The sequence below is a fragment of the Sardina pilchardus genome, chromosome 1, assembly GCF_963854185.1.
Source record: "Sardina pilchardus chromosome 1, fSarPil1.1, whole genome shotgun sequence".
Lineage (NCBI taxonomy): Eukaryota > Metazoa > Chordata > Actinopteri > Clupeiformes > Clupeidae > Sardina > Sardina pilchardus.
In genome coordinates this window covers 40610687-40630805 of record NC_084994.1, presented here as the reverse complement: position 1 = coordinate 40630805, position 20119 = coordinate 40610687, and the positions used below count along the sequence as shown (strand labels likewise).

At 43.4% G+C, this 20119-nt stretch overlaps 1 protein-coding gene across 2 annotated transcripts; it reads left to right on the top strand.

Moving 5' to 3' along the window:
* Positions 1–317: 317 nt before the first annotated feature.
* On the top strand, positions 318–18123 carry LOC134090831 (tensin-4-like). 2 transcript variants are annotated; one of them, XM_062544285.1, is made up of 13 exons: positions 318–405; positions 2676–2893; positions 6106–6592; positions 10104–10426; positions 11098–11172; positions 11556–11687; positions 13159–13248; positions 15301–15378; positions 15644–15706; positions 16049–16217; positions 16648–16716; positions 16949–16975; positions 17174–18123. In XM_062544285.1, the coding sequence occupies exons 2-13, from the start codon at positions 2698–2700 to the stop codon at positions 17310–17312; spliced, it is 1848 nt and encodes a 615-aa protein (XP_062400269.1). In that variant the 5' UTR covers positions 318–405; positions 2676–2697; the 3' UTR covers positions 17313–18123. The 2 variants fall into 2 exon arrangements, with proteins under 2 accessions (XP_062400269.1, XP_062400268.1); XM_062544284.1 differs by lacking the exon at positions 318–405 and having other exon boundaries at positions 2542–2893.
* Positions 18124–20119: the final 1996 nt, after the last annotated feature.

Below are 20119 nucleotides of genomic sequence, written 5' to 3'. Positions count from 1 at the left end.
ATTACATCATTTCATTATTTCATTTCATTATGTAAGTTGTCAAGTTGGTTAAGTTGTCTGTAGAACATGTTGGCTAATTACAGTATAATGCTGTAACTATATTGATTTAGTCCACATAAGGTAAGACATGCGGGCAATTCTCGAGAACTCACACCTCCACATGTCCTTCCCTTTCGCCTGCTGGTGACATCAGCAGTCCAGCAGTGACCATGTTTAGTGGCACTATCACACAGCTGCATAGGGAGCAAGGGGCTGGCCTTCTGATTGGCTCACGGGAGCAAGGGTGGGGCTTATCCATAAAAAGAGAGTGGATCCACAGCTTGACAGTTAGTGTATCAGGGATACAACCTGACCGAACAAGCCCTCAGAGAACTCTTACCAGAAGAAGAACAAGGTTCATATCAGGTGAGAAATGTTTTATTTATTCACATCGCATATTTGCTTAGCTTCTCTGTGAAATTGATGTTGATGCAGTGGTGAAATATTATCACTATGCATGATTTTGACTTTTAGAGTACTTTTTCCTGAGAATTAAGTTATTGACTGTCATTCTCCACCATATGTGTGTTACTGTAGCTGCTAATTGCCTTCCTATAGAATGTAACACTAACTTGATAAATACTCTAATATATGAAGTTATGTTGTATCTATATATGTATGTTAATTAATAATATATTAATGTTGTAACATAATGTATGATCAAGATCACACCTTTAAATTACCAATAGTGTGAAGTAAAATATAACATGTTTGATTTAGATAGTACTTCTCAGAAATAATGTAATATCAGTGTTGCTTTGTGTTGCTGGATAGCGTACACTGTGTTAGTTGAAGGTATTTTACAGCGTGTCATCAATCACTGATTCTGACTTATTGAAACACAACATTTCATGGTTGAGTAATTCCATGATGCCACAGGCTAGCAGATGAAAAAGTCTATTGTTTCATCACTCCTTGTAGCCTGGAGGGAGCATTTATACGTAACAATCCGTTGCATTTGCCAAAGATGTGTAGTAATTTCTTTGACCTTTTTTTAAAGTCTCAGCAACCAGCAACATAGGTGAAGCAAGTACGTGTATTTCCAAAAGATTGTTTAACACATTGTTTTGGTCGCACTGCATTGATAAATAACAGTATTTGACATTACCTCCAGACCCGACCATGTAAAGGGGTCCATCAAATGTCTTAAAAAGGGGCAGTGTGGGTAGACATCTTGAGTGTGTGTGTGTGTGTGTGTGTGTGTGTGTGTGTGTGTGTGTGCGTGTGTGTGTCTAGGCTACTGTGAGGAAACTGAGCCCATGACACTAACATGGCATTAGCAATGAATAGCGTGGTGTTTGCTCTCTGGTTTGCCATGATGCCCAATAGTTCCAATGCCTCTGTGTTTTGGAAACATTTTGTGTGTGGTTGCAAATCCAGTCAGCGGTCTTGTTAACTCAGCGTTCTGAGGGGGGCGAGTCTGTGATCACTCAAAGTTGTGATTACTAGAAGTTCTGCTGTTGCAGGAAAACACAGTGGCTGTCGTCCTGGCAACCACCTCAGTCATGGGTGACTCACAGGGTGCCCTGCCCTGTCTGTGTTCCTCAGCTGTGTGTGTGTGTGTGTGTGTTGGTGTGTGTGTGGGGTGGGGTGGGAGGTCATACTTTAGATCACCCAACACACCCTCCTGCGATCTGCGGGTGTCACGTCTCTCCAGTGGTCAGCCCGATAAGCTGTTTGATCAGGCCTGACCAGCAGACGTCACGAACGAGTATATCTTTAGCTGTGTAGCACGCTGCCTCTTGCTCACCTTTGGGAAATGTTTCACATACAGTTACGGTGACTTATGTTGTTGACTTGCTCACTGTTGTTAACACTTCTATAATACATTTGGCACATCTCTCCCATACCATCTGCACCCAATTACTTAAATGCCCTCATACAGTTACTGTAGGCTACTTCCTGACCGTTGCGTTCCTCAGATGAACGTTGTCTGGCTCTGCCACCCGTACGCTCAGGGCAATCCAGACTTCCATTCATAGCAGGGACCTCCCTCTTTACCATTAACCCAGCTCTTCAGAGAGTATCTCCTCTTGTACTGTAGTAGCACTACCTACAACTAGATTTGTACGGTATACCACCTGAGTAGAACTGACAGTTGACTGTGTGGAAGTAGCACTGACTGCTGCACTAACTTGTCTTTATCACACTCTGCCTTGATGGAAGTTGCTTTGGTTAAAAATCATCAGACAAGGCCCCAGCCGTGGCGCGACTGGCTGGGGCACCTGCACCGCACGCCGGCGACCCGGGGTTGATTCCCATCCCGTGGTCCTTTCCGGATCCTACCCCAACTCTCTCTCCCGCTTGCCTCCTGTCTCTCTCTACTTTCCTGTCGAATTAAAAGGCATAAAAAAGCCCCCCCCCCAAAAAAAAAAAAAAAAAATATATATATATATATATATACATAAATGTAATGTTGTGTACTAATGTAATATAAAGACGGTGCAGTAACACACATTGAAGGTAAGGCCTTGGTGGGTCTTAGTGCTGTACAGCAGCCTTTGACTGGTGCTTAGTTTACTGTAATTGGCAAGCTTGCCAAACGATTGGGTCAAAAAATACGTGTGGAGTGTGGTCTAAAAAATCATCCCGGTTGTGGTTCCTAAAAACATGTTGTCCTATTTTGGCTATTTCAGACTTCCTGTCCTGAATAGAGTGATGCCTATGGCCACCGACATGTCCCAGTACTTACCCAACCGCACGCTGGCGTCCACCCAGACCCCGAGCATGGACCAGGCCGAGGAGGACCTGGACATCTCCCTGGACAACCTCAACCAGATGATCCTGGAGCTGGACCCCACCTTTGAGCCGCTGCCCATCTCCCGCCACAGCCCTGGACGGAACAAACACTCAGGTGCGGTGATACATAGAGTGGTCTGAGGAACCAGGTGTGCGCACAGCACATGTCCTTGTTTAGCTGGTTTACTGAATGGTCGGATCAAACACTTGGCAGGACTTTTACTTTCTCCATCTCCGGGCACAGTCCTGGACGGAACAAACTCTCAGGTGCGGTGTTACATAGAATGCCTCTCGTTCGTCTTTTTATACATCTTCCTTGGTCCTCGTTCCCACTGATCTAGATAAAGAACGATGGGGTGGCAACAATGGAATAGTCTATCCAGTGTTAGTTATAGATCAGTGGGAATGAGCCTGGAGGACCGAGTATCGAGGATCGAGTATCGAGGATCGAGGCACCCATAGAGTGGTCTGAGGAACCATGTGTATGCACATGTCCATGTTGGGCTGGTTTACTAAATGGTCGGATCAAACACTTGGCAGGACTTTCGCTTTCTGAACCCGGGATGTCTGCCTCTGATGGTTGCTATATTTGGAAAATAACAAATCCTTAACAAGTCTTGGGTGTCTAACTGTTTGGAGACTAATCAAGCAGAATCAGACAGACTACCGTAAGCACACAAACGATGCCACTGCATTTAGCCTGGAATCCTGACCAGTTTTAACATGACAGTGAGAAGTACAGCTGAGTGCAGTTAAACGGCATCAAATTCCTGCATGCAGAAATAAATGTAGGACAAGTATTAACAACGACCAACAGTTCATTCAAAGTTTTAAATTGTCAACGCGCCCCAAAAGAAGTTATATAATCCATACCAGATGGTATACAATTTTAAAAGTAAGACATATGTGTAGCACACGAGATTGACATGATTGCAAATCATGTCCATCACTGGCGGCTAAAAAAAACGCGGTCTGAAAAGTTGTCGAGAGCAAAAGGGTCACGCTGCCAAGTGTGGACATATTTTTCCAACATTACTCATACTCTGGGCTGCCCGAGGGCGTTCTCCTTCAAGGATCAAATGATTAGATCAGATAGTGGGAACGATGGTGTCATATTTATAAACAGTCCATCAGATCTGGAGTCATTCAGAACCGAGCTGTATCAGATGGCTCACCATGGCCGGGTCCCCCACTGTTTCCAGGGGCCGCAGGGGGTGGAGAACTACCCAGCCATCTTCTTTCTCTTTTTTTGAAACCCGTGGTTACGCAAAACTGTAATTGTTCTGCTTTGGCAACGCCGTGGCCCAGATGCCCAGACAAAGAGCCGCACCCTGCTGCCTCAAGCGATCCTTTTTTTTCCCCTTTACCCCCTCCTGCTTCCAAAACGTTCTCATCTTTACTGAGAACATTTTTTGACTACAAAACAAACTACAGTCCTGTAAATGCAACACTTTTTTTATGCCGTATTACCCAATTTCACAATGTCAGAGCAAATGGTGCATTTGGAGCATATTTGCTTAGGGATATTACCACCCTCTTGCCCACTGGTTAGTCATGTAAAGAAAAGCACAGATGATTCAGTACCTACTTAGACAGATATACAGTAGCCTACATGGCGTTGGTTTCTGCAGCACGCCTCAGTGCAGCATGTCTGTGCCCTGGCGCTAAGCTATAAAGGCTGTGAAGTTTGAACAAGCCCAAAGCCCAAAGCTCAGACTGATTGGCTGTCAGTGGTGTTTTGCCAGCACCACCGGGAAGGCCACATGTTTGTTTTGAGGTGTTTGGATAGAGAAGGCCAAGCCAGGTCCAGTGAGTGTGTGCGCTGGGTTGGGACAAGTGTATGCGTGTAGTACGATAACGAGCAGGAATGTCACATGGAGCTATCGGAGCTATACATGTGAGAGGGATTTACAGATGTGGGGCGGCGCTGAGCAATCCGAGCCTGAGAATCTCCGATTTTACAGCATATTCAAAACGTATGCAAAGTCTACAGTAAATTCCTGGGTATTAGCCGCATTGTGTACTGTATAAGCCGCAGGGCAGTGTTTTATGCAAGTTAAAAGACACAAAAGCATATTCATATCATATTAACTGCCCCTGTGTATTAACCTCCTGGCTGAAGAAATGTTGCGAAATCAATGTATAAGCCACGGCTAATAATTGGGAAATTACGGTACATTACGGTACAAGTGATGTGGTGCAGACTCTAGGACAGTGAATGTATGACGGAGTTCATCCTTGCTGAAGTAAAGTGAAAAAAAACCCACCGGCATGCTGCGATTGTAGTTTAAAACCGTTAGAGCAGGCTGGGATTGTAGTTTATACCAATTACAGCTCTTATGAAACTTCACTTGACAAACACCCTTAACACCCTTAAGTGGCCGACAGATCAGGTCGCCCGAGGCATCTACAAAGTTAGAGGTGTTGGAAGACGATGACTTAATAACAATTAACTGTCTGAGACACCATGTTGTAGTGGTTGACTAATTGCCATCCCAGTGGTTGACCGACTGCTGGAATTCACCCCATGCACCATCAATACAGTAGACTGGCTGACGCCAGACCTCTTCTCGACTGATGAGGTCTGGGAACCAGCCATTCATTTTCTCATATTTGAAGCGTGGTTTACGAATGCTCAGAGCTATTTATTGTTGGTCCAATCAATTATACCACATGACATTTATAGATAGATAGATAGATAGATAGATACTTTATTGATCCCCAAGGGGAAATTCAATTCAAATTATAGTCGATCAAATCAATTATACCACATTACATTTATAGTCGATCATATCAATTATACCACATGACTTAAGGTGGAGCGTTTTAATACTTCAAAATAACATTTTTTTTTAGTATATAGATGTGTAGATTTGAACAAAAGCTGGTTTGGTTCTTAACCGAAATACAAGCTTGGGTGTGTCGCTTAGACATCGTCATCATCTTGCTGTCCCTCCCCCCAGTTCTGTGATTGGTTCCTTCGCTGAGGCTAAAATTGGGTCCATGGAATCCACGCTGCCTAGCAGCGCAAATGAAATTACGCTCAGGGCAGCATGGGTACACCCACCAGGCTATCAATACAGTAGCCCGCAGTAAGGTTCATGACAAGGTCATGGGTTTGATGCCAGGAAATGTACAAAGTAATGAGAAAAGACTTTGTACTATACTGCCAGTGAAATTACTTGTATAAAGATATATGTTTATATAATAATGATAATGATAATGATAATGATAATAATAATAATAATAATAATAATAATGATAAATAGTAAAGACACGACTACCTGTTGTTAATGTGCTGACCTCGACCCTTCTGTGTCCCTGTAGTCTCCTCTCCAGACGACTCCCCTGAGGAGGAGGACATGGGCCCCTGCGTGCTGGTGTCCCGAGGCTGCTCCTCCACCGTGGAGGTGGACTACTCCACCACCTCCTCTTCCTCCTCCTCCTCCTCCTCCTTCTCCAGAGCTCGCGTCTCCCCCTGCACGCCCGCCGTCTCCGTCGTGGGCGCCTCCTCCCGCGGCGTGGCCATCCCGCAGCACGTGGGCTCCGTCAGCCCGCACGGCTCCGTCGTCTTCTCCGACTCGACCTCCTCCTCCTCCTCCTCCTCGCGACCCCCGCTGCCCTGCGGAGGCGGAGGAGGAGGCGGTGTGATGATGGGAGGCGTGCAGAAGAGGAGACCCCGGCCGCCGTCCCAGCAGACGGAGGTGGCCGGCTCTCCCGGGACCCTGTGCTTGTCCCGCAGCTCGCTCCGCGGCAGCGCCAACTCGCTCCTGTCCACGTCCCCGGGCTCCGACACCAGCTACATCATGGGCAGGTGAGCACCAGAGCACTCCTTATTGGGTTAACGAGGGGTTAGTCGTAATACACTGGTACTCTGTATAAGGAACCCCTATGGGTGAGCACCAGAGCACTCCTTCTTGGGTTAACAAGGGGCTAGTAGTCATACACTGGTACTCTGTAGAACCGAAAATGGTTCTACTGCATGCTTCATATATGGCACCTCTAAATGGTTCTTTAAACCATTTTGAAGAGTTCATCAAAGGAACCCCTAAGGGTGAGCACTGGAGCACTCCTCATTGGGTTAACGAGGGGCTAGTCATAATACACTCTTAGAAAAACAAGGTACTCTGTAGAACCGAACATGGTTCTATTGCAGACTTCATACAGTATATGGCACCCCTAAATGGTTCTTGATCTAAACCATTTTGAGTTCATCAAAGGAACCCCTAAGGGTGAGCACAGGGGGACTCCTTATGGGCTAATGAGGGGTTGATCATACTGTAATAGGCAACAAGTATACAGTCTCTGATCTGAATAGAACGTTGTTCACTTGGCCCTATTGAGAAAAAAAACTTTTTCTCAAAGTAGATTCAGAGTGTTCCAGAAGACATAGGCCATTAGGGGCCAACACACGTGAGGGATGATTTATGACAATTTGAAGCTGAAGGTGAAATGGTTGAGGTGTTTAGTATACAGTCATTTTCGGTGAATCAGCCGCATTGTTTATAAGCCGCACATACTGTACTGTAAGCACACAAAACACTGTGAGAAAGTGAGTACCATTACACAAACTGTTCCATAACATGGTAGTCAGTACTTCTTTCCAAAGCAAAACAAAGCTTCCATCACAAACACATAAGGCAAATAGCACAGACCTGCGCTGTGCTTCCAGGTAAAGCGCTCTCAGTGCTTCCTTTGGTTTTACAAGAGTCCTCGTTTAACTGTAAACACACACACACACACACACACACACACACACACACACACACACACACACACACACACACACACACATACTGTACCTGGCAAAATACTGATCGTTGTGCTGGAACCACTTTTTTATGCAAGTTAAAAAAAAAAAAACTATATTAAAACCATATAACTGGCCCCGTGTGTTAACCTCAGAGCTGAAGAATTGTATAAACTGCAGCTAATAGTTGGGGAATTACATTAATGAGGTGTTGATTCAGAGTGTTAGAGAATGCAACAGACCATCAGGGGCCATGAAGATGTGACCCTCATACTGTAAGCCAACGCATGTGAGGGATGATTCATGGCATTTCTTCTGAAGCTGAAGGGCTTCCGAGGTGAAATGGTTGAGGAGGTGTTTAGTACAGAACAGGGAGGATTAATATGCTGGTAAAGTGCTGAGGCAGGTCATTGGGAGACAAGAGCGCTCAGGCCCAGAGAGCATGATTGAGGGATGACTGGAGTATTTTTAGTCGTATAGCCTCTCCTTACACAGAGGGCTCATTTCCTTTAGTGTGACAGTGAAAGTGAGGTCAGCGGAGATATGTCGCAATATTCTGTGATTGTGTCACATTACATATCACTCAAAAAAATAGATTTCTGTTTAACTGATTCATGTGAAACAAAGTCAGCTTCGATAATGCTCTATGAACACATTTTTTTGTGGATGACTGTTTAATTTATTTGCTTAGCATTGAATCCATATTTGTCTAAGTAATTAGTGAATCATTTGTCTGCCAGACTAGTGTAGGTCTTGTTCAATTAACTATTCATCATCTGCTTGGGTTGCTAATGCTCTCTTGTTGAACTGACTTGAGTGGCACGTGTCCAGAGTAGAGAGAGTTCAGCACAGTGTGACTTTACAGGCTTTTTTGTATCACAATGCATTCAATGAAAACAGGGGCATCTTGATCAGATACTGTCCTTAAACTTGTTCAAATAATCAACGGTCATATCTTCCTTAGAGTTCACAGCGCGTTAAACCCTCCGAATCCGCACCTGCAGACGATAAGTCTTACAATTAGTAAGAGTGGTCGGAGGGGAAGTACGGCTCTGAGTGTAACACCGCAATCTTTTTGCAACAGAATCGGTATCCAACCTTTACTCCACACGCTCCTCTGCAACTGGTCTGTGTGCGGTGGTGTTGTCTCGTCATGAGTCTGAAAGGCCTTCAGGACAAAATTGACTGCTGCCGATCATCGCAGTGCGCATGAAAATGCAAATACAAATATGCAGCGTGTTATGCAATATGCTAGACACGCTATACATGATCTGTGATCACCCCTGAGCCCTCTCCCTCACCTCCTCACCTCTATATGAATATAGCATCATTACAAGAACACAGGCACAGGCAAAGACATGTTTTCAATGGTATTCAGATCAGCAAATATGTGTAATTGGTATATGATTGTTAAGTTAATAATTTGGTGGCAGCTTACGGCGATAAAAGGCAATATAAAGTTAAGTATATGGGCCTCCTTAACTGATGCACTGTTGTTTATTAAAAGGGAGTGGCGTTGACAGTGGGGAGAGACTGATGAGGTGTTGATTCAAGTCAGGTCATGTTAGCAGAGTTATGCAATGTCAGCTCACAGTGCAGTGGCTGGGGACTTAGCAAGAGGGATTGGCCTAGTGCTTTGCTTCTTAGTAATGAACTCGTAAAAGTTACACTTTTATAGGGTTCAGTTGCGTGGACAGGCCCTTTGAATGGTTGGGGTTGATAGGCCTGAGGTGATGTGCTTGGGCATGACTAGTGTGGCCATAGGGAGGGGATGATAGGGAGTAACCAACGGTTCCGACTAGTAGTGTGTCAGACCACCTGTGGAGGTGCAGAATTTAGAGTCATTTCCTGTACTGTGGATTAGCCGCATCGGTTATAAAGCCTGGGGTAGTGTTTTATGCAAATAAAGAAAATGAAACCATGCATAAACTGCAAACATGTGTTAGCCGCAGTGGTTTGACATTGATCTGAATAGGTGGCTAGAGAGTTTTACTCTATTTGTATTTATTTAGCAGGGTCAGTTACCATAGTGAGTTGTTTACCCCATCCATTTTAGTAAGCTCGGTTACCACGGTGAGTTGTTTACCCCATCCATTTTAGTAAGGTCGGTTACCACGGTGATTTGTTTACCCCATCCATTTTAGTGAGCTCAGTTACCACGGTGAGTTGTTTACCCCATCCCTTTCAGTAAGGTCGGTTACCACGGTGAGTTGTTTACCCCATCCCTTTCAGTAAGGTCGGTTACCACGGTGAGTTGTTTACCCCATCCGTTTTAGTAAGGTCTGTCACCACAGTGAGTTGTTTACCTCATCCCTTTCAGTAAGGTCGGTCACCACTGCGAGTTATGCTGTAGTTATTTCTGATAGACCTATTAATCTAAGTATCAACCGCAGTCCCCAATGAACCAGAACCCTGTTATGCACCCTTTTGTCTCAAGCAACTTGTAGGCCTATTGCATTGAGTGAAGTCTCAATAAAGTTCTATCTTTATTATTTACTTCAACAATTCAGAAATGCTGAATGCTAATTCTTATCCTCTCTCTCTCTCTCTCTCTCTCTCTCTCTCTCTTTCTCAGTTGTCAGTCGCTCCTCAGCGATGACACCGACAGCAGTCCAGAGAACCTGACGCCCAGCGGTTCCCTCGGCGACGTGTCGCGCGGCCACAGAGGCTTCGGCAGCCGGCAGCTCCACGGCGTGCCGCTGTCGCCGTACCTCAACTCCAGTCCGTCCGGCTCCCTCACCGACATCCCCGTGGTCCTCCTCAACGGAGCGCCGCACCCCGGCACGCCTGAGGCCCAGATCCGAGTGATCCAACACCACAGCGTCAGGAGCGCCTCCAGGTCACCGTCGCCCCAGGAGACGCCGACGCCCACGTCCCTGGACAGGAGGCCATTTCATGGTGTGTAGTGTGTGTGTGTGGAGGTGCTGCTCCATGCCCTGTGTCTGGAACATCCACTACAACACTATTGTTTGCTATCATTATACAACACCATTCAGTCCATTATATAACACCATTCAGTTATTCCCCATATAGTGCATAGTTGTTCCCCATATAGTGCACTAGTGATTAACCACCATTTAGTTATTCCCCATATACTGTAGTTCACTAGTGAATAACCACCATTCAGTTATTTCCTATATACTGTAGTTCACTAGTGATTAACCACCATTTAGTTATTCCCCATATACTATAGTTCACTAGTGAATAACCACCATTCAGTTATTTCCTATATACTGTAGTTCACTAGTGATTAACCACCATTTAGTTATTCCCCATATACTGTAGTTCACTAGTGAATAACCACCATTCAGTTATTTCCCATATAGTTCACTAGTGAATAACCACCATTTAGTTATTTCCCATATAGTTCATCAGTGAATAACCACCATTTAGTTATTACCCATTTAGTGCTCTAGTGAATAACCACCATTTAGTTATCGCCCAGTTGGGCGCATTGTGGAATGCAGTGTTAAGTTGTGATGGGACTTACTGTACATTCCCCATCAGCATGTAGACCATTATTTTTTAGCTGAAACAAATGTATTTTATCCTGTGTCCTTGACTTTCAGGCAGCCAACCTAATATGAAATTCGTGATGGACACCTCCCAGTACTGGTTTCGGCCGCAGATCACCCGTGAAGAAGGTAAGATCCCTTGTGATCTCGGTCTCTATCTGAGCAGCAGTGCCACTGAGGGAGAACGACATGGAAAAATAACATCACAGCTGTGCAGGGCGTTGCTGCCGTGGTGTAATTCATTGTGATACATAGTCTTTGCAATATTCCACTCTCTCTGTGCAAACAGTGCGTGATTGAATTGTTATGTTAGCTTAACTCCGCTCACAATCTAATGTTGGAGACCCTGTGGTGAAGTGTAGATTTTGTGAATAAAAAACACGACATTCATTGCCGTGTACCATAAAATTGTCAACAAAATGAATAACACAATGGATGATTGGAGGACCCAATAATTGTTGTTTGGCAACACCAAAAACAAACATTGTTCTTTTCTCTGACCCTGACAATAGCTGAAGCCATCATCCGAGACCAGGAACCAGGATCCTTTGTAGTGCGAGACAGCACATCGTACAGGGGCTGCTTTGGCCTCGCAATGAAGGTCCACCCAGCGTCCAGCAGTCCAGCTTCCCCCAGCAAACCAGGTACGTGTGCACTGTGAGTTGCACTGTCCACATATTCACGTATTATATAATATGTGAATATCATATCCATCATATTCAATATGCACGCGACAATGACCTGGCTCACAGGTCCATCTTACTCATGAAACGTCAGTGACCATTACTTGAGGAACTGGCCCTTTTTTACACACAATACTGAACATAACAAACCAAAAACAATTAGTGATATTTGTTCAGACTGCATAGCTCTGGGCTACTCAGTGAGACGATGACTAACACAGACAAACTCATCTTGTACAGTCAGTGACTAACAGGGACTATCACTGAGTCTGCAGGATTCCTCTATCCAGTCTTAACCTGTTTGCTGACTGTCAGTCCACTTCTGATCTGGGTGTGCCCAAGGACACATTTCCTAGAGTCCTCCAACATGTTTTTGTTTTACTGTAACTCTTCACGACGTAAATTGGAGCAAATTTGATACACCTATATGTATATACTGTATATTATCTTACCACAGAGCAGCATTAAGGGTACTCCTGTGCACAGTGTTGGGGAGTAACGCATTACATGTAATTGAGTTACGTAATTTAATTACAAAATAAATGTAACAGTAATATATTACAGTTACTGTAGAAAAAATGTAATTCAATTACAGGTACTTTAGAAATTTTTCAAAATTACAATTTGAATTACATCTCAATATTGTCAGCAAAACTTTGCAAATAATATTGTATGTAAAAAGAACTGTTTCCCTCCACATCCATAGTTTGATACGGGACCTTCTGATAGGCTCTATCACGTCTACAGCGCCATCAGTGTTTACATGCCTGCCTGTAAACGTGTTATGATTATCATTATATTATCCTCACAAAAAATGTGATGCTAATTCATGTATTGAATGCCCTTGCTGCCTTGTGCGCTTGTACAGAACTGCTCGGCAGCCTGTAGACCAAGGCCGAAATCTTCGCACGGATTTGGGGACTATACTGTATGATTCAAAAATCGGAAAAGTAATCAAAAAGTAATCAAAAGTAATTCATTACGTTACTCAGAAAAAGTAATTAAAATAGTTACACTACTATTACATTTTAAACAGAGTAACTTGTAACTGTAACACATTACATTTCTAAAGTAACCTTCCCAACACTGCCTGTGCATAAACAGTGACCTCCACATGTGTTGCTACTTCTGGTAAATCAGTGATATACAGCAAATCTGTATATTATCTATATGTTTTGGCAATGTATCTTTGTCTCACAATGAAACCATCAAGCCATTGAAGGAAAATTGCAGCCTTTAAAGGAAGCAAATTGACATTAAGGAAAGACAATGCACTATTATACGTATATATATTTTTTTTACAAAAAAAAAAACATGTGGCACAATTATTGGTGCTGTACTTTTTCAGATTTCTCACAAATTGAATAAAACAAATCTCAGTGCTTCTTATCTTGTGACCTCTCCTGTCTTTTCTGTCCTGTTTCCTTGGTAGATGATCCCACAGATCAAATTAGACACTTCCTTATCGAGTCCTCTGCCAAGGGGGTGCGTGTCAGAGGATCTTCACATGAGCCCTACTTCGGTGAGTGTTTCCCCTGAACTTGCTTGAATCTTCTGGACACATGGACCAAACCTGGTAGCACAGCACCATCAATGTGTTTCCCAAAAGCATCATTGTGCTACAACCACAGCAGCTAATAGAGAGAGTTTTGAACATTATTATGAAAAAGAAATGTATGCATTTACATATTACTTATTTTAATTGATAATGCGCAAACACAGACTGGTTTAAACATTAGCCCATATTTTCCCAGTCACCACTGGAAAAAGGTTAAACATGTAGCAGTTTTTTTTTTTTTTTTTAAAGAAGAAGAAAAAATAAAGACAGGGTTTGAGCAACATGTTGTACACTAGTGGTGCCACACAAGCTGTTCCACCGTCACCTAGATACAGCCTGCATAGAAGCACGGAACATCTCTCTGATCCGTATCCACACACACACACACACACACACTCACAATCTGTGTGTCACGAATGTCATGTCACTCCGGATGACGACACTTTATGAGACTGACTGATGTATTTTTCATTCATGCCTTATCAGTGAAAGGCGGCCTGACTCACACATTGGAAGAAAGCGGATATGTGCGATAGCAGTGCTTCAACACTTTCGTTCGATCTTATCAGGTCAAGTCACTCTGACTCACACATGCTAAGGATTCTGGAATTCACTACAGCAGAGCTTCAGGACTTCCATATGCCCTAATATGTGGACACCCTCCCACCACCCAACCCCAAAACACACCCACCCGGCAGACTCACGCACATACAGTACGATCACACCCCAGGCTTAACAGGCCATATCTTTGATCCTTGCCCTGTCATATTCACCCTCATTCACCTCAACAGTCCAGAGTCATAAGGGAGTGTGTGTGTGTGTGTGTGTGTGTGTGTGTGTGTGTGTGTGTGTGTGTGTGTGTGCGTTAGTGTGTGTGTGCGCGCGCTAGTGTGTGTGTGTGTGTGTGCGCGCGTTAGTGTGTGTGCGTGTGTGTGTGTGTGTGTGTGTGTGTGTGTGTGTGTGTGTGTGTGTGTGTGTTAGTGTGTGTGTGCCTTTGGATTCCTTTATGTTTGTCACTCTTGGGTATGCAAACAGTGCTGATGACACAACACCTCTAAGGCTTAAGCCAGCACATTCCTATAAATGGACAGGATCAAGATCATTTGATCAAAATAACGAACATTTTCCATCATCAATCAGGTTTACACTCCTCAACTGAATCAATTCACTACATGATTGATAATGTTACTATAGAATCATTTAACAGTAATAACACACACATTTCTAAAGCCTTACATAGTGACAAATCGGAATGTTTGACAGGCTGAAGCATGTTGTGCGGCATTAATAACAAAATGGCAGTACACTATGGCAATAGTGTGGAAGAACACCCAAGAATTCATAACCACAGACATGCATTGCACAAACCCTTTTACGTAGTTGTGAGGTATGCAGATGTACATCATGCTGATTTCTGTGGTGGCCAAATTCCTAAGTGCAAACTGTCACAGAACGTGACGTGTTGTAAGGGCTATTACACGTCACCTGAGAGGTAAATCATGACAAAGACATATTTCTGATGAGAAGGCTCTTGATCGATTTTCTTCCATTAGCAAAAAAACAGGTTAATATTAATCCATTGTAAATATTGATGAAGTTGCATAAAGTTGGAATCTTCCTTACTGAGATGTGAATATGTGGTTGAGTAATCCTCTTCCGATTTTAAACTCATGTAGGAAGATTAACCCTCTGAAATGAGAGAAATGCTTCACAAATGTATAAAGTAGGCTACTGCCATTCACTCTCATCAACTACAGAGGTGGCCACGGTTTCAATATTATCTTTAGTGGCTTACTACTGCCCCCCTGTGGCCAGGTATGGGAGTTGTTTACATGAAAAAGTAGGTCATAGTCATTTTATGTTCTGCTGTGATGTGACACTGTAGTTAGCTGTAACTAGCTGTAGTTAGTGATGAATCTCAAGTGGTTTAGTGTTAATTAACGTGTTCTCTCTCTCTCTCTCCCTCTCTCTCTCTCTCTCTCTCTCTCTCTCTCTCTCTCTCTCTCTCTCTGACAGGGAGTCTCTCTGCCCTGGTCTATCAGCACACTATCTCTCCTTATGCACTGCCCTGCAGACTCGTCATCCACTCTCAAGGTAACGCAGGATGCCTGCATCTACTCGCTTTCACTATCTGACTGTGTCATCCTCCGTGACTTAATTCTGAGGTCTTGCATGCATTCATTTAATAATACAATATCAAAATAGATTATGCAATAGCAATAGTTTAACCCTTTAAAAAAAACCAAAAAAACAAGTGAATCATAACCTTTAAGTTATCTGACATTATTGTCAGACTGATATTATTTCAGTGCTGATGGTGAGGAGTTAGGCTGATGGCCTTTCTTTTGTTTTCCCACAGGAGTGAGGAAAGATGAGGAGGGATCCCCAACCACGTCCCCCAGTGATGAGCCTAGTAAGACTGGTAAGGACGCAGACTATGGAGGAATCAGGCACATACTGCACAAGATCAGTGAGAATATGGCATAGCGAAGCAGTACCATGCACGCAAACATCAATCCCAAGTAGTGGTCAAACTAAAAGCTTTCAAAGCTCTTCAGTAGAACTTAGAGCATTTGAAGTTCTTATCTAGAACTAATTTGAACTTTAAACTTAAATGTTGAAACAAGTGCATATAGTGAATGGGCTTTGGGAAGTATCAAAGCAAAAAGAAGAAAATAAAGTTCCTCCTCCGTACTTGATTTCATCTGTCAACACTGAAGACTGCAGATCGTCTAATCATGTGTGTGTTATCTTCTCCTCCAAGCGTGCAACTTCCTGTATTTATGTGCGGTTCCCACGGAGATGCTGACGGGCCCCTGCGCTGTGCAGAAGGCCGTGTCCATGGTCTTTGAGCAGGAGGCGGAGGCCACGCCCACAGTGGTCAACCTGAAAGTGTCGCCCAAGGGTGTGACTCTGACCGACATCCAGAGAAAGTGAGTAAGACTCAGGTGCAGGAGCCAAAGACACCTCATGAGACACTTTCACTTGGAGGTGCAGTAATCCAATAGCTTGGATCGAGCCAGAAACCGAAACATCAGCCAATAAAACCAGCCATTCTTTCAGTAGCAGGAAAGAGAGGGGTGTCATTTTATTTGGCTGTTGAGATCACATATCAATAACACGATTTTGTAATAATCGTGGACTTAACTTTTAATTGACTTAACATTGACTGACTTTTAACTGACTAACAGCAATAAGGCATTAACTACACCAATTAGAGATAATTTGTCTCTTAATCCTGAAGCCCAGTTTGGTTATGGCTATAAAAGGTGACATAATTAAACAAAAGCATTGACCTTCATCTGAAATATGAATTTTAAAAATTGGCCATTAAATTATCTTTATTTTTTATTTTTTCAACAGGCTCTTCTTCAGACGGCACTTCCCTGTCCACTTACTGAGCTATGGTGGCGAGGACCCCGAGGAGAGAAGGTGAGAGACATCAAACACTACACTCAGGCCTAGAACACCAAGGTGGCAGGTGCCCAAGGAGCACGTTTGGCCCTGGTCCGGCACAGATCTGGGTCATGGTTCTAGCCACAGCCTTTAGATTTAAGTTTAGACTGTTTTTTGTCTAAGATTGTAGTGAAGCTGCTAAAGCGATGCTGTCCATGACGTCACTCAACATTAACGCTTGTATGTGATGCTCTCTCCTCTCCTGTAGGTGGCAGAAAAGCTGCAAATCAGCCAGGTAAGAATTTCATCAAACTTGATTAAAAAAAAAAATCAATTATAAAAAGTGAAACTAGACTATCTGTAAAATGAAGCACTACTCTCCATATTTCTATGTAATCCATCATTATTTTTTCATTGATCCATTCAAGTGGACGAATGTAAGAGGAGAGAGCCATGTTAAGTGTGTACTGTCTTTTCCTCGCCCTCTGTGTAGGATGTTTGGCATCGTGGCTAAAGGTGTGGAGGCCAGCGCAGAGAACGTGTGCCACGTCTTCGCCGAGTACGACCCGCTCCAGTCCTGCGGCCTCTCCCTCCAGCTCATCCACAACATCATCTCCAGCGCCCAGGCATAGGCACCTGTGCAGGTGCCGTGCACAGGTGTGCGAGGAGAGCAGAGTGACTGAGTCACGGACCGACCGTCGTCTGGGGTCGTTTGAGGTCACTGACCTCAGGGACATGCGTGGACAGTAAGCACGCCGAGCTGGCGTGTCGTGGGGACCACAGACTATGACGACAGAAAGCGTCCGATCTGACAGGATTGTACAGGGCAACAGGATTGGCTTCAATGCCGGGGACGACCAGTAGATGGCGTGACTGCTTTCAAAATGGCTTCGGTGGACCAAAACTCCTCCAGCTGAATACTCTTGCTTTGAATGGCTTTACTTGTTGCCCTCAAAGGGAACCGGACGATACTTTCAGAGGTGCCACTAGGCCTTTTGCACATGTCTACAAACACACTTGTAGTTGTAAGCACAGGGCTGCTTTGTAACCACTAGGCTACTTTCGTGAGAGACATACTGTACTTATAGGGAATCACGAAAATATGTACTGAGAATACATCTATACAAGGTATACAATATATATTGGACTGATTTCTACAGTAAAATGTAAGAGACCACTTCCCAAGGTTTCTTACTGCTTGTTACTGTACTGCACTTTTCTACTGAAATGTTTGTTACATTTGATGCTTTGGATGTTAATGTGAAAGTTGTTTGCACAAAGTTTCACATTGAATGTTATAATACAAACATATACTGTACAATACAAACTGATGTTCATGATAGAAAAAAAACAACAACAATGAGATTATGATTTTAGCCTTTTATTTAAATTATCTCATCACTGGATAATAAAATGCATATAATTTCTTCTTGAAAAGTAAAATGGGCACCGACCCAAACTGAGGAAAATGGAGTCATTTTTCAAGTGTTCAAGCAGCACTAATCCAAGCACATGAAGAGGACTGCATAGATAAGAGATGTTGAAAGGGCGAACATTACAAGTCTCAGGCACCCAACTGCAAAGCACATCGGTAGCTTTATTTTTTAGATCTCATCTTTGGCGACCCCCCCAAAAAAGAGAGAAATACATCGCTTCAATAATCCTGAACCAGGGTTACTTTTTTTTGACCACAGGATATGGTATCTCAGCTCACTTGTCACTTTCACCCCCCGTTACTAATCAACCAAAAGCACTTGTTTTCTGTGTGCTAAATGCAAAACAAGTAGCACTGCTGATATAATGTCCCTCAGCATTCACGGCAATCTCAGACACTGCATTCATCCTTGCAATTAGAGCCAGAGCCAGTGATTTTATTGCAATACCGCAGATACAGAAAAGTCAAGCAAATCACCAAATGGTCCGCTGACAGTAGCCATGGTTACTGTTCATATCCTGCAGCTACGGTCAAAACAGTAGCCAAATGCAAATTCATGGCTGTGAATCTGCTTATTTGATGCTGTTAACATTCTCGATGTCTGCGGACGTAATATATGTGTCACTGTTTGTTCTTCACACTGTTATTGTTGACAACTACACGTTTTAGAGTACTGCCAAAATCGAGCAGGTTGATTAAATAAGTGCCAATTCAATGAAACCATCTTGTGCACACAACCATTCTCCAATTCTCACTTCTCAGAGCAAATGTCAATAGACACAAAATCACTTTAAAGTTAATGCACTTGATAATGAACTACAATATGCCTACTTACCAAAATATTATCATAGCGTATAAGTTAAATAACAAGGATAAAATATATTGCCTCACCAAGTAGTAAATTCTTATTTTGAGCATTGTTTGATATAAATAAATATATCCCTCAAAGAGTTGCCATTCTGCTGTTGCTAAATCCAAGGCTTAATAAGCTAATTGTTTCATAAAGATCTACAGTTTATATGCAAAACCTCAAAAGTAGATGTCACTGTAGGACACCACCACAATCCAAAAGTGATGCAGTCATGGAATAGAGAAGCTATATACACGTTCAATGTGCGCCCTCTCCTGGTTGCATCTGATAACACACTCAACCACTGAAAAAAGAAATCAGGATACAGTACGTTTGACTTGCTGTCGTCTGACGCAGAATCAGCCCTCCGTATGTGTGGCCCAGAGCTCAAGTATCTAGATCAGCTGTCTCAAACTGACCTGAGGTCATCTGCTAATTGTGTCGACGATGAGGAAGGCCTCACTGCGACGTAAGGAACCACAGTGCACATTCGTACATAGGTTACCTCTTTTTTTCCTATCTAGTGTTTATTTTGTTCGTTATCGTCAATATCAGTTTGTTAAACAGCACAGCCTGCGTATACAAGAGGAGAAATGGAAGCTTCTAGAGAGAGGCATGTGATTGCTGAGCAACTCAGTCCCACCATCTCATTCCTTAAAAAGTGCATCTTGAAGTCTTTCCAAACAACCAGTTTCAGGAACATACGGTACTCCTCAGGCCATTCATGATTGGAGGCCACCGCCCTGAACTGGTTCACCAATGGGGCCTATTCAGGCTAACAGGCTAACAGGCTAATGGCCCTTTAGCTGAACTGGTGAAGTAAGGTGCTTAGGAGCCTAGGGCTTCATACCCACAAACAGCTGAAATGGAGGCCTTGCAGAACCGCTTCAGACAAAAGTGGTCTGGCTAAACAATTCAGTTCAAAAGGCGATATATATTCAAATAACAAAGTTGGGATGGAAGCTAATTTTCAAACGCTCCACCTCATTCTGAATCCAGATGGGTTAACTGGGTTGAAATTGTTGTTCTGTTTACGCCACAAAATGTGACGGAGGGGAACGGCAGGTCAAATCTATACATACATTTATTGTATTTCTAATTATAAATGATCTAAAAAAAAAAGATTGTTGAGAGTAATGGTAGCTTTGATGTCA